This window comes from Mirounga angustirostris, unplaced genomic scaffold, assembly GCF_029215605.1.
Source record: "Mirounga angustirostris isolate CCGP_5_RB_7025 unplaced genomic scaffold, mMirAng1.0.hap1 SCAF_4, whole genome shotgun sequence".
Taxonomy (NCBI): Eukaryota; Metazoa; Chordata; class Mammalia; order Carnivora; family Phocidae; genus Mirounga; species Mirounga angustirostris.
The window spans coordinates 149,684,095-149,698,140 of NW_026991712.1; the positions used below are offsets into that span (position 1 = coordinate 149,684,095).

Genomic DNA, 14,046 nt, shown 5'->3' on the forward strand with positions numbered 1-14,046 from the left:
TTGTTCTCTGAATGTTCTTTTTTTCCCTAAAACATTTTATCCTTGGTTTATAGATGTACTCTGTTCTTTGTGTATATTTTTGAAATATGAGAGTCCTTAGGATAGGGCCTGGCATATAGTAAGCACTCTAGTAAATATTTGTTGTTACTATCACAGAATATTGTCTCCCAAATATTTTAATTTTTTTCCTGTATAATCTTGGCTTTCTCCAGATTCCCTTTTTCTGTGTAATGGGGGAATTTTCTGGTGCGGGCTTTTCTCAAATGCCTGATGGCCCCTGGTTGTCTGGTCATATTTAAGAGCTAGTTCTTGTCCTTGTAATTGGTGGGATTGGCTTTTGGATGGCCCAGCAGTCCCCACACCTTATCCCCACCCTTTGAGGGGATCTGGGCTTGAGATGGGGCAGGGGCAGGTCTGCAGCAAGAGTGTAGCCACCATCTGAGGTTGGCCAAGCTCCATCTTGCTGCATCCCTGAACATCTAGGTTCCCTTCCCAGTATTCTTTTTCAAGATTTTATTTATTTATTTATTTGTCAGAGAGAGAGAGAGCACAAGAAGGGGGAGTGGCAGACAGGGAGGGAGAAGCAGGCTCCCTACTGAGCAAGGAGCCGATGTGGGGCTGTATCCCAGGACCCTGGGATCATGACCTGAGCCGAAGGGAGACGCTTAACTGACTGAGCCGCCCAGGCGCCTCTCCCTCCCAGTATTTTTGAAAGACTCCCCAGCTCCACTTTCCTTCTGGTCATTACCTGTCCCTAAGCAGGCTCTTCCCTACCACCTCCCCCCACACCTTCCACACCCTCTCCCCACAGCCCCCTTGTGTGGAGGGGCTGCCTCACCCTCCCTCACCTCAAGAGGGCACTCTACCACAAGTCCTACAACTCAGGCCTGACAACTTAGGCCCCGGAGAGGAAATCCTTGCCCTGAACGAAGGAGACACTACAGAGAGACCAGCCTTTCCATGAGGCTACCTTTTAATGTCATACTTAAGGCAGTGAAGCTGCCCCTTAGCCCCTGCCCCATTCCAGAAAAGAATCTTTCCTTCCTTTTTCAGTTTAAGAGCGTTCTCTCCAAACAGTAGATGTTGTTAGCACACTCCCAACCCACATCCCCATTTTGACAACCAAAAAATGTTTCAAGAAATTGCCAGATGCTAGGGAGCCAGGGGGAGACAGGAAAAATATCTCCCCATCTTTATTAAGAAGCACTGGTCTAGGGGAAATAATTCTTGCTAAAAATGGCCTCCCCTCTTCATTTATAGCCATCGAAGTTTCAAAAGATGTTGGGGTCCAGTTTCATTCACTGTTCCTCATTGTGCAAGGTCCTCAGGGATAATGGGCTCATCAGGCTCCAAGCCTCATGCCCCAGTCTGGGCATCTGTTTTCTGTGTTTGTCACTTCTATGAGTAGCTTCTAGTTTATTTTATTTTGCTGCTTGCTGGTAGAGGAGGGAAGGGGTGGAGGCCACTAGGCTTAGCTGACCCCCACATGGCTTGAGGAGTCCCAGGTCCCAACACCCTGCTCTTCTGACGGCTCTTCCAGTGCCCTCCCCAACTTGACAGCTGGTCTGGGCCTAGAAGGTAGGACCCCAGTGAGCATCATGTCCCAGAGCTGGGTTTCGCTCAGAGGTGAGGGGGTTCTTACTCTCAGGGGTCAGGATTCTATAAGCAAACAAGAACTTGTGGATTGTAAACTAACTTGGGGTGCCTGAGGTTTGGGGAGTTGTCCTACCCCTGTATCTGCTTCACAGATACTGCATTTGTTACAAATTGAAGGTTTGTGGCAAGCCTGCCTCAAGCAAGTCTGTCCGCGCCATTTTTCCAAAAGCATTTACTCACTTTGTGTCTCTGTGTTACATCTGATAATCCTTGCAATATTTCAGACTTTCCCATTACTACTATATTTGCTGTGGTGATCTGTGATTGGTGATCTTTGATGTTACTATTGTAATTGTTTTGGGCCACCACTATGTAAGACAATGAACTTAATAAATGTTGTTTGTGTTCTGACTGGTCCACTGACCAGCCATTCCCCCATCTCTTGCGTTCTCCTTGGGACTCCCTATTCCCTGAGACACAACAATATTGAAATTAGACCAGTTAATTTCAGGACCTGCCGTGGCCCCTGAGCGTTCAGGTGAGAGGAAGAGTTGCACGTCTCTCCCTTTAAATTAAAAGCTGGAAATGACTAAGCTTAGTGAGGAAGGCATGTCAAAAGCCAAGACGGACTGAAAGCTAGGCCTCTTGCACCAAACAACCAAGTTGTGAAAGCAAAGGAAGAGTTCTTGGAGGAAATTGAAAGTGCTACTCCAGTGAACACACGAATGATAAGAAAGTCAGCCAGCCTTACTGCTGAGGTGGAGAAAGTGTGAGTGGTCTGGATAGAAGAGCAAACCAGCCACCACATCCTCTTCAGCCAAAGCCTGACCCAGAGCAAGGTCCTCGCTCTCGTCTACTCTGTGAAGGCTGAGAGAGGTGAGGAGGCTGCAGAAGGAAAGTTGGAAGCAGCAGAGGTGGGTTCATGAGGTTTAGGGAAAGAAGCCGCCTTCATAATGTGGAAGTACCAAGGTGAAGCAGCCATCTGGGTTTAGATGCTGCAGCAGGTGATCCGGAAGCTCTGGCTCAGATCACTCATGACGGTGGCTACACTAAACAACAGATTTTCAGTGTAGACAGAACAGCCTTCTATTGAAAGAAGATGCCATCTAGGACTTCCATAGCTAGAGAGGAGAAGTCCGTGCCTGGGCTTCAAAGCCTCAAAGGACAGGCTGACTCTCTTGTGAGGGGCTAATGCAGCTGTGACTTACAAGTTGAAGCTCATTCTCCTTTAGCATCCTGAAAATTCTGGGGCTCTTAAAAATTATACTAACTCTGGGGTACCTGGGTGGCTCAGTCATTAAGCGTCTGCCTTCGGCTCAGGTCGTGGTTGCAGGGTCCTGGGATCAAGCCCCGCATCAGGCTCCCTGCTCAGCGGGAAGCCTGCTTCTCCCTCTCCCACTCCCCCTGCTTGTGTTCCCTCTCTCACTGTGTCTCTCTCTGTCAAGTAAATAAATAAAATCTTTAAAAAAAAAAAAAAGAATTACGCTAACTCTATCTTCCTATACTCTTTAAGTTGAATAACAAAGCATGTCCTTTTACAAGATGGTTTACTGAATATTTTAAGCCGAGTGTTGAGACCCACTGCTCAGAAAAAAAGATTCCTTTAAAATACTACTGTTCACTGACAATTCACCTGGTCAACCCAAGAGCTCTGATGGAGCTGAATGGGCAATGAGATGAATGTTGTTTTCATGCCCGCCAACACAGCATCTGTTCTGAACATCCATGGTTCAACGAGTCATTTCGACTTTCAAGTTGTATCATTTAAGTAATCTATTTGATAAGGCTATAGCTGCCATAGTGAGTGATTCCTCTGATGGATCTGGGTGAAGTAAATGGAAAAACTCTAGAGAGAATTCACCATGCTAGATGCCAGTAAGAACTTCGTGATTCATGGGAAGGGAAGAGGTCAAAGAATCAACATGAGCAGGAGTTTGGGAGAAATTGATTCCAACCATCATGGATGACTTGGAGGGGTTCCAGACTTCAGGGGAGGAAGTGACTGCAGCTGGGGTGGCAGGAGCAAGAGATCTAGAAGTGGAGTCTGCAGGGGGCACTGCGTGGCCGCCCTCTCAGGATAAAACTTGAGTGGGTAAGGAGTTGCTTCTTATGGATGAACAAAGAAGGTGATTCCTTTTCTTTTTTTTAAAGATTTTGTTTATTGATTTGAGAGAGAGAGCATACAAGAGAGCGTGAGAGAGAGCGCATGAGCAGGGGGAACAGCAGAGGGAGAGGGAGAAGCAGGCTTCCTGCTGAGCAGGGAGCCCGATGCGGGACTCAATCCCAGGACCCTGGGATCATGACCTGAGCTGAAGGCAGATGCTTAACCAACTGAGCCACCCAGTGCCCCAAATAAGGTGGTTTCTTGAGATGGAATCCACTCCCGGTGAAGATGCCATGAAGGTGGTTGAAATGACAACAAAGGACTTGCAATATCACATAAACTTAGCTGATAAAGCAGCAGCAGGGTCTGAGAGGACTGACTCCAATTTTGAAAGAAGTTCTGCTGTGGGTAAAATGCTGTCAAACAGCATCGAGTGCTACAGAGAAATTGTTTGTGAAAGCAAGAGTCCATCAGTGCAGCAAACTTCACTGTTGTCTTACGTTAAGAAATTGCCACAGCTTACCCGTCCTTCTGCAACCACCACCCTCATCAGTCAGAAGGCAAGATCCTTCACCAGCAAAAATATTACAGCTCACTGAAATGTCAGATGCTGGTTAGCGTTTTGTAGCAATGAAGTATTTTTTAATTAAGGTATGTATTTTTTTAGACATAGTGCTTTACACACCCTGGACATAATGCTATTGCAGACTTAATTAAGCTTCTGTGTGCACAGGGAAACAAAAAATTGATTTCACTTGCTTCATTGCAATCTTGACTGTATTGCAATGGTCGGGAACCAAACCTGCAATATCTCCCATGTATGCCTGTTCCACGAGTCTCAGTCCAGAGCGCAGCTGAGGGGCTGCAGGGGTGGGCTGGGGAGGAGCCAGGATTCCCAGCCGCAGGTGCGTGTTCTGGCATTGGGCCTCAAACTAGAAATTCCACTTTGCCTGCCAGGGGCCCAGGCGGGGCTGTCTGTCTCTCCTGGGCCCGGCACCAGACTGGGTGGGTGGGGCTGAGTCTCCTGCCTCACTGGTGTGGGGGGCGTTGCTTGTGAACTGGAGAGGCCTGGAGTGGGAGGGGATTATCTGGGGGGCGGGGGTGGGTCTGGGTACTGCCAGGGAAACATCTCCTGAAGGAGAGAGTTTCTGTCCAGGGCAGTGACTCTTGACCCTGGCAGACACAGAAGGACTCACATTTATTGAGCATCAGCGATGTGGCCCTGGCCTGGGTGTGCTATTTAAGCCACCCGGAGTCCTGGGTGAGAAGGATTATTGTATCCATTTTACAGAGGAGAAACTTGAGGCTCAGAGAGGTTTAAGATTCACCAGGATTACACAGCTGGTCACTGGCAAAGCCAAGATTTCAACCTGTGTTTCAGGGACTCGGTAGCCTGAGTTCTGTCCCCACTTCAGGCTGTGGCCTCCTTTCCACAAGCCACTGCCCTCAGATTAAGCATTTCTAGCAAAGACCTGGGAGGTATCCTGACAGCTCCAGGGCTGGTGAGGGGTGGACCAGCCTTTGGTTTCCTTTACAAACATTTGACTCCCCAGAAGGAGAGGAGCTGGGGTGAGGCCTTTTGAGCAGCAATGGAAGAGTCAGACCTTGGGAGAGTCTCTTCCCCTCCCTGTTTCCCCCTTTCCCCACCACAGGGGGTCAGGGAGGTTATGGTGATCAACACATGCCAGCTACCTCTGGAGTTCTAGGAGTTGGTGCTGTCATGTTCCTTCTCTCTGGCAGAACCAAGGAGAGCATGTATCACTCGCTGACGTATGCCACCATCCTGGAGATGCAGGCCATGATGACTTTTGACCCTCAGGACATCCTTCTGGCTGGCAACATGATGAAGGAGGCACAGACGCTGTGTCAGAGGTCAGGGCCAGGGGGCGGGCAGGGATGAGGGGTTGTGAGGGCCATCCTTCTGTTACCTTCGCCTATCCCTATGCCTAAAATGCCACTATTAATGATGCTCCTTTTGGCTAAGAAGATGTGTCCCCAAGTGCTAAGAGCTGTCCCTGTCAGCTCTGCTTCAGGAGCCTTGTTGTCTGAGCCAGTCTCTAAGCAACTGCCAGGGGCCAGGCCTAATTTCATGGAGATGAATTCTGGCTCTGTCGCGTAATAACTCTTTGATCTTGGGCAAGTCCCTCTCTGGAATCAACTTTCTTCATATGGAAAATAGGTATTAAGATCGGGCCTTTGTGGGGACTGAATGAAGTCGCTGGTCACAGGACCTGGTGCATAATTGGCGTTCAGTACACATAAACTGCTTGACTGAATGAATGAATGGACGGATCCTCAGTGTTGTGCGCAGGTAGTATTGTCTTTCGCTGGGCACACGCGCATGCTGGCCCTAGGCCGGCCGCCATGCTGGGCACTGGCTACCCAGGGAAGCATCCGACCTGGCCCCTCTGACACCGGAGCTGGCTGGCCTGGGAGAAGGTGCAGCCAGTGACTCCCAGCCTGATGCAGGGAAGTTCCAGGGGCTGTGGGGGTCTTGCCAGAGGAGTAGGAAAGGTTTCCTGGAGGAGGCGAAGCTGGAGCTGGGTCCTAGAGGGTGATGAGGAACTGGCTGGGGCTAAGGAGGGAGGGGAGGGGCTCCAAGTAGGGGTGACAGCAGAAGCAGGGGCGTGAGAAAGCCTGGACTCAGTTGAGCGTGTGTGGAGTCCCATGGGAAGGGTAGCAGATGCGTCTGAGCCCACCCGGGCCCCTGCTCACCCTCACTGAATGACTTGAGGCCCCCCTTTCCTCTTCAGGCACCGGAAGAAGTCCTCTGTAACCGATTCCTTTAGCAACCTGGTTCACCGCCCCACGATGGACCAGTTCACAGAAGGTGTGGCATCTGAATGTCCTCTCACCCCCGCTGACCCCAGGCCACCCAGTTCCTGGCCCAGGGAGGGGTGGGGAGGGGCACCTAACCTCCCAGTTTCACCGAAGGGGCCGGGCCCCGGCCTAGGTGCTGGGACACAGATGGGTCAGACCTGGGGCCTTTGGACAAGCTGCTCTCAGGTGAGTTGTGGGGGTCAGGGGGTGCTCACTTACCTGATGGCATTACCTGCTGAGGACCCAGAAGCTGGGGAACGAAAACGCTGTCACGAGGTCCATGTGCTTGGCTCCTCAGGCCAGGGTGGGCTTCGAACTGTGTGTGCAGTTAGGTTTACTGGCCTGATGATCTCAGTGATCTCCTGTGCCCCAGAGGGGAATGTGGCTTTGGAGGCTGGCCTGCTGGGATGAGACAGCTGAAAGCAGTGTGAGGGATGGTCTAGGCCACCTGTGTGCCGTGAACGCCTGTGGCCGGCCTGGCGGTAGCAGCGGCCAGCCGTGGGGGGGGGGCTCGGGGCTCTTCCATGCAGGAGCAAATGGCCTTCCCCACCCTCAAGAGCCCTTGAAGTTTCCAGCACAAAATAATGAATATGACAGTGCCCCTCCCTCCTTCATGCCTTCCAGAGCTCCCCGATGCCCACAGGCCAAATGTGCAGCCCTCCACCAGCATTCAGGCCCTTTGCAACCAGACCGCTGCCCCTCATCTTTACCTGTCCCCTAAGTCTCTCCCTACCTTACCCTGTTTCAGCCTTCTGTGCTTGGCTGTCCCCAGACATCAGAGTTTTTGGTTCTCCCAGGCCTCTGCCTTGAAAGCTCTTCCTGCCTCTTCCTTCCATTCCTTTTCAAGTCAGATGGCTCGACCGAATGTCCTTTCTTCTGGAAGTCTCCCCAGACCCCCTGGACTGTGTTAGTTTTCCTTCCCTTACTCCTACAGCCTGTGGGCTTCCCTGGATCAGGATCTTCTTTGTTTATCCATTCAACCCAGCACCTTCTCCCTGCCTGGCACTGCGGGGGCTTGGCGCACAGCACCTACAGGGGTGCTCGGAGAACAAGAGAAGGAAGCCCAGGGCCCTGCACTGCCACTTGGGGTGATGGGCTGGGGGGAACCAGATGGAAGGCAGGTGGGGGGGATGTGAGCTAATTTTGGACAATGGTGAAAGCTGTGAAGGAGCCGGACCCCTCCCCCCATGGTGGGGGAGGGGGAGGGTGCTGACTCAGGCTCCCTCTGCCTTCTGGGAAGTAGGGCGTGGAGGATTTGGCCCCTGCCGCCTGCCCAAAGTCCCAGGAGGCCTCAGGGCTTTGGTTCTCTCCTTGCAGAGGAAATCCATGCTGAGGTCTGCTATGCGGAGTGCCTGCTACAGAGAGCAGCTCTGACCTTCCTGCAGGTAGGAGCCCTCTCCTTGTACAGAGGGCCTGGGGGTTTCCCATCCGTCACCATCTCGAAGCCGGAAGTAGCTATAGCAGCCCCAGCCAGCCTCCTTGCGGTTCCGGAGGACTGAGGCTTGGTGACCCCAGCACTAGCAGCCCTGGCCAGGCTCACTGGCCGCGGTGATGGGCTTTACCCCCCACACTGAGCACACGTGTCCCACCCACTGCGAGGGTGCGCTGCCGCCGTGAGGGGTGATGGGCACTGGCACAGAGCCTGCTTTACACTTGATCCATTCAACACGCAAGTTTGAATGGATCCAACTTGATTCTGAGACGTACCAGGCTTTGTGTGCACATTACAGCTATGTGGTTTTACCTACCTTACACCGAATGCATGGTCGTTTTTTTGTTTTTTTAAAGATTTTATGTTTCAACAGAGAGAGAGAGAGAGACAGCGAGAGAGGGAACACAAGCAGGGGGAGTGGGAGAGGGAGAAGCAGGCTTCCCGCCGAGCAGGGAGCCCTATGTGGGGCTCGATCCCAGGACCCGGGGGTCATGACCTGAGCCCAAGGCCAACGCTTAACGACTGAGCCACCCAGGCGCCCTGCATGGTCGTTTTTACATAAGTGTGCATAGATTATTAAATCGTCACCTCACAGGCCTGCAGAGGGGAGGACTAGAGGGGAGGAGCCACTTCCACAGGGTCATCTGATTAGCACCTGGCAGAGCTGGGATTTGAATGCAGGTCTGGTCAGCCTGGAGCCTGTGCTCCCCACCACACAGTGGTAGTTATGAGCGCCACCACCTCATGATTTCACCAGAAAGCCTGGGTTGTGACATGTAATCATGTGAATGTGGGTATTGGGGTAGGGAGGCACATATGAATTTTATTATTAGGGTACTATTTTTTTTTTTGTTAGCTATTGTTCTTTTTGTACCTCAGGTAATTAGAATTAGATTAATCCTAATTCGTCATTAGGATCACTGTTAATAATTGCATTGTGAGTGGCCTTTTATTTGTGTATTCTATTACACATAATAAACACCCATGAGTTCCCCCACCCAACCAGAGAACAGAACACAGCTCGCAAGTCCGCGAGGCCTCTGGGCTCCTCCCCACCCTGTTCCCTGCCTCCCTTCATGGGGAAACCACTGCCTAGAGTTTTATTTATCATCCCCCACCTTATTTTTTAAAAATAGTTTTCTCAGCTTCCTATTCATGTCTGAGCAGCATATTGTTATGTTCTAGTTGGCTTCAAGGTTCTTAAGCCCTCAAGCTGTGTGGGACTTGCTTTCTTTACTCGACCTTATGTGGTTGTATAATATTCCCTTCTACGAATATAGCAGTCTGTTTATCCATTCTCCTGCTGAAGGGCATTTGGGTTGTTTCTGGTTCCTGGCTGCTATCAACGCTGGTGCTGTGAACATTCTTGAAGGTGACTTCTGCAGCCCATGTTCATCATTTCTCTTGGGCATACCCCCCAGGAATGGAACTACAGATGGGCTGTAGGTATTGGTGCTTTAAATTACAAATGTGATAAATAGCTGCTTGTTGTAAAAAAAAAAAACAAAACAAACAAACAGAAAAATTAAAAAAAAACAAAACAATGAGCATCCCTCTCGCTTTCCCACAGTTCCTCCACCTGGAGGAGGCCTGTTACCCACTGGGAGTGCCTCCTCCAGGCCCCTTGCCAGGCACTTAGAATATGTAACTGTGAGGCTGTGGTTGAGCCCTGGGCATTTTGGAGGTCTTGTTTGGCAAGGAAATCCTCATCTCAAGTTCCAGGGCTTAGGGAGGCCTGGTTTGGCCAACCCCTGACCCCATCCTCCCAGGACTCCTTAGAGAGCTGGGCCCAAGGTGGGGCAGGCTGGGCCCGGAGCCTTGTACGATGCCTCTCAAGCCTGTGGCTCCCCACCCAGGCCTGGCTCTTAGCATCTCTCCCTCCTGCAGGATGAGAACATGGTGAGCTTCATCAAGGGCGGCATCAAAGTTCGAAACAGCTACCAGACCTACAAGTGAGTGGGGCTGGTCTGGGGGCGCTTGGGTCCACAGCGTCTATGACCCTGTGCCCCTCAGGCTGCTTTGTGGGAGGTAGAGAGCAACTTGCTGGTGGCAGGAAGCCTAGAATGCCATGTGACCTCAGTCAAGATTTCTGCACCCCCAGGACCTCAGTTTTCCAGAATATTATTCCCCTGGTTTTCTAGGTATATCTGTTCATTTGGTTCCCCTAAGTCTATGCCTGACCCCGAGCAGGGGAAAATCAGACAGATTGTGGACAGTGTGGTGTGGTAGGGGCTTGGAGGAAGGCACAGGGACTGTCATTTTGAGAACAGCAACAGGACCCCTACACATCTGTTAAGGCCCAGTCCAAATGCCACTTTCCGCATGAAGCCTTCTTTGGACCCCTCCAGTACACACTCACATGCTCCTAAGGGCCAGATCATTTCCATACCATCTTAGCACTGGGCCAGCCATAGGCCTTGTTCAATGGATAAAAGAAATAAGCCTCAGTCCAAACACTTCTACTTAACATGGCACTACAATTCTTATCTACAATTCTAAAATCAAAAAAACTTGGAAAGCCCAGTTTCTTCCCTCAAGTTTGGCATTAAAACTCATTTTCCATTAAAAGTTGACTTGAATTGACTTGAGACTATGTATCATCTTATTTTCCCCATCTAAAGTGACTGTTTCCCTACAGAGATACTGTGAGTCTGATTTCAAGGTACTGCTGGGATATAAGACAGCATGTAGTACATGGGCGTTGCATTACCTGGTGGGTCTGTGCTGGAGTCGTGCTCTGCCCCCACCAGTCTCTTCACCAGCTCCCAGAGTGATGTTTCCAAAGCACAGACCTTGTTAAGTCACCCCCTTACCAACTCCTGACACCCCTCTTGCTCTTAGAATAAAGTCCCAGGTCATTGCTGAGTCATTCCTGGGAGCTCCTCCTGCCCTCCGAGCAATATCGTCCACCTCATTCTGCCTCAGACATGTGGGCCTTCCCTCACTTCTTCAAACATGCCAAGCTCATTCTACTTCAGGGCTTTTGGACATGCTGTCTCTTTGCTAGGAACACTCTTTCTGTGCCAGGCTAACCCTCCCCATCCCTAGGGTTTCAGCTCAAGTGTCAGCTTCTCAGGGAGACCTTCCCTGAACCCCAGACTAGGTCAGGCCCCAGGAGTCTTCTCCTTTGAGGAGCTCCTCACCCTCACAGTGACTTGATGGGGTTCCGTCTCCTAGAGTGGGAGAGTTGTGAGGACAGCAGCTTGGTGGCTTTGCTTCCAGATGCCCTCCCTTGCCTGGCACAAAGAGACCTCAGTCCGTGTTTGCTGACTGAAAGCCCTCAAGATGCTCATGGCCCTGGAAGGAGGCGGGCACATCTTTAAAGCCTCTGTCCTACCCCAGGCAGGCTGGGATATGGACTCTGTGTGACTGATGACCAGGAAAGAGAGGGCTGGATTTCAACCAAGAGGCCCCAGGTAGACTTCTTGAAGGATGGGGTGTTGGAGTTAGCCTAGTGGCTCTTCACTGGGGCATTTGGCAATATTTGGAGACATGCTGGTTGTGACAGCCTTGGGGGAGGTTGCTCCTGGCATCTAGTGGGTGGAGGCCAGGGATGCTGCTAAACATCCTATGATAGTACAGACAGCCCCCCACCTCCACCTGAACGAAGACTTTATCCAGCCTAAAATGTCAGTAGTGCCAAAGTTGAGAAACTGTTCTAGAGAGAATGCAGAGCATGTGCAAATACCTAGACGTTGGACGAGGCAGGTGTGCTAGGGCTGATAAGGCTGACATTCAGGGGCAAGGAGTATGTTATTATGGAGATGGGGTTAGAAATTCCTCGAGTATCAGCTCTCTGGATTGCCAGAACTGTTATCAGTCTACCACCAGGGAGTTCTGAGAACAGCTGGGAGTCGGGGGCAAGCTTAGTCCCCAGCTGGAATGGGACCTCGCCCCCGCTATGTGGCTGAAACAAGACTGTGCCTCTCTCCACAGGGAGCTGGACAGCCTTGTGCAGTCCTCACATTACTGCAAGGGAGAGAACCACAGACACTTTGAAGGAGGTGTGAAGCTTGGTGTGGGAGCCTTCAACCTGGTGAGTGGGAGTGCCCCTACACCTGCTCTCTGCTGGCCTGTGGTGCTGGGTCCCATGCTGGCCCGGGGACCCAGCAAGAAAGCAGACCTGTTGCCAGCCTCGGCCACTCAGAGCCGGGGTGGGTGGGAGTGGGTGCTGGCGCTGGCTTCAGAAGTCCGTCTGTGCATTTCTTCCCAAGTCAAGTTGAAAGCTTGAAATGCACATGGCGGCGGTATTTATAGGACCAGAAAAAGACAAACACAATAAATCAGGGCCTTTTCTACCCTGGAGAGCTGGTGGTTAAATATTGACCAGTAGCAGGAGAAAGGCCTGGAAGCAGTGGGCAACGCACAGGAACAGAAAGCCAAGACCCCTTCCTGGGGGATGTTGGGGAAGGTTCCATGGAGTAGGGAATATCTGAGCTGGATCTTGAAGGATCTGTAGGCGGGAAGGGCACTCAAGGCAGAAGGAACAGTGTAAGCTAAGCGAGGCAGGGAGGCTCTGAAGCTTATTCTTGGGAGGAGGAGATGCTCATCAACAGTTTAGACTCCTGGCCCCGGGTGTCCGGAAGTGCATATGAGGCAGGGTGTGGCTCTCTCCCCACTTGGCAAAGCCTGTTCCAAGAGCAGGCCTTGGGGCCGGGGTCCCTGCCCCACTCTGGGTTCCAGTTTCCTTGTATTTGAAGTGGGAAACTGGGTTCCAGTTTCCTTGTATATAAAGTGGCCCAAGTGCTGAGAAGTTCAAACTGCAGAGTTCATCAGATGCTTTAGCAGGTTATAGCCAGGCTGTCCTGGGTTTGAGAACTGGCCCCCCTCTGATGAGCTGCGGGACCCTAGGCATGTCCTGTCACTTATCTCTGCCTCTCTTTTTCTATCTATGAAAAGGGACAGTGATCTTTCTTGGCAGGACTGTTCTGAGGATCAAATGCAATGACAGAGCCCCTGGTGCAGAGCAGGGATTCAGTGTGAAACACCAGCTTTCATGTGCTTTACAAACCTTAGTTTGATCCATCTTCATGGTACCCCTAGGAGGAAGGGGCTATTATTATTCCCAGATGAGGAAACTGAGGCACAGAAAAGCTATGTAGCTTGCCCAGGGTGACCCAGTGGGTGTGGTGAGATTAGGATTTAGACACAGTTTGCTCCTAGTTGTCACACTGAGGTGCTTCTCCATCCGGGGAAGTTGGCTTTCTGGGAAACCTTGGCCCTCCTTGTGGGCATTCTGGATATAGGTGCTCCCCCAGGATTACCGTGGGACTCTGGAGCTTGGGGAGTCGGACGGACAGCTCCCACCCCTCCACATGCCCACCTGCCTCTGTTCCTGCAGACGCTGTCCATGCTTCCTAACAGGATCTTGCGGCTGTTGGAGTTTGTGGGATTTTCAGGAAACAAGGTAACCGCCTGTCTTCTGGGACTTCTGACTGGCTCAGCTGGACAGGGTGGGGCTGAGGGGCCGCAGGCCCTGTGTGTTGGTCCTGGCACAGCCCCCCTCAGTTGTGGCCCTGGACAAAGCCCAGGCCTCTCTGAGCCTCCGTCTCCTCTCCAGTGAAATGTGGCCAGTGATCCCTGCCCAGCCCCACACAGGGTGAAGAGGCTGTAGGGTAAGGATGGGTGTGAAGGGCAGCTTCGTGCAGTGGCCTGGAGTCATGTTCTCTGAGCCTTACAGGTGTCAGGAACCTAGTCCTCCTCCCTTTGGAAGACTTTGAGCAAGTTCTTTCCCTTGAGATCATTTTCTTATCTGAGAGATGCCGAAGAGAAGCACTACCATGCATCAGGCCCTGAGGGCAGAAACCAGAGGACGCAAGCACCCAGAGACTTTGCTAAAGGCAGGAGTCTGAGTACTAGGTAGCAAATCAGGAGAGCTCCCTGGTAGAGGAGGCCCCTCATTGTAGAAGGAACCGTGGCCTGGGAGTCAGGAGTCCTGGGTCAGTCCAGCCTCGTCTCCTCCTCCTCCTCCGGGTCTTTTTGGGTAAAACAAGGGGCTTTTTTGTTTTAGACTGATCAGTGTTTCTCAAACTTGAACTTCCTCTTGCCTTTCCTGATTTTTGCCACGACTGTAGACCTCAATATTATTATTTAT

The 14,046-nt window shown here is 51.4% G+C and overlaps 1 protein-coding gene across 10 annotated transcripts in view; it reads left to right on the top strand.

Annotated features, from left to right (window-relative positions):
- The window catches only part of TTC39A (tetratricopeptide repeat domain 39A), a 58,708-nt gene that overhangs the window by 23,115 nt on the left and 21,547 nt on the right, over positions 1–14,046 (top strand). For 9 of the 10 annotated variants that reach the window (XM_064589166.1, XM_064589165.1, XM_064589169.1 and 6 more), the window contains 6 exons: positions 5,441–5,572; positions 6,454–6,530; positions 7,838–7,905; positions 9,840–9,904; positions 11,889–11,988; positions 13,294–13,359. In XM_064589166.1, the coding sequence (XP_064445236.1) occupies positions 5,441–5,572; positions 6,454–6,530; positions 7,838–7,905; positions 9,840–9,904; positions 11,889–11,988; positions 13,294–13,359 (508 nt within the window). The remainder of the gene's footprint in view (positions 1–5,440; positions 5,573–6,453; positions 6,531–7,837; positions 7,906–9,839; positions 9,905–11,888; positions 11,989–13,293; positions 13,360–14,046) is intronic. The other variant, XM_064589164.1, reaches the window with a different exon arrangement.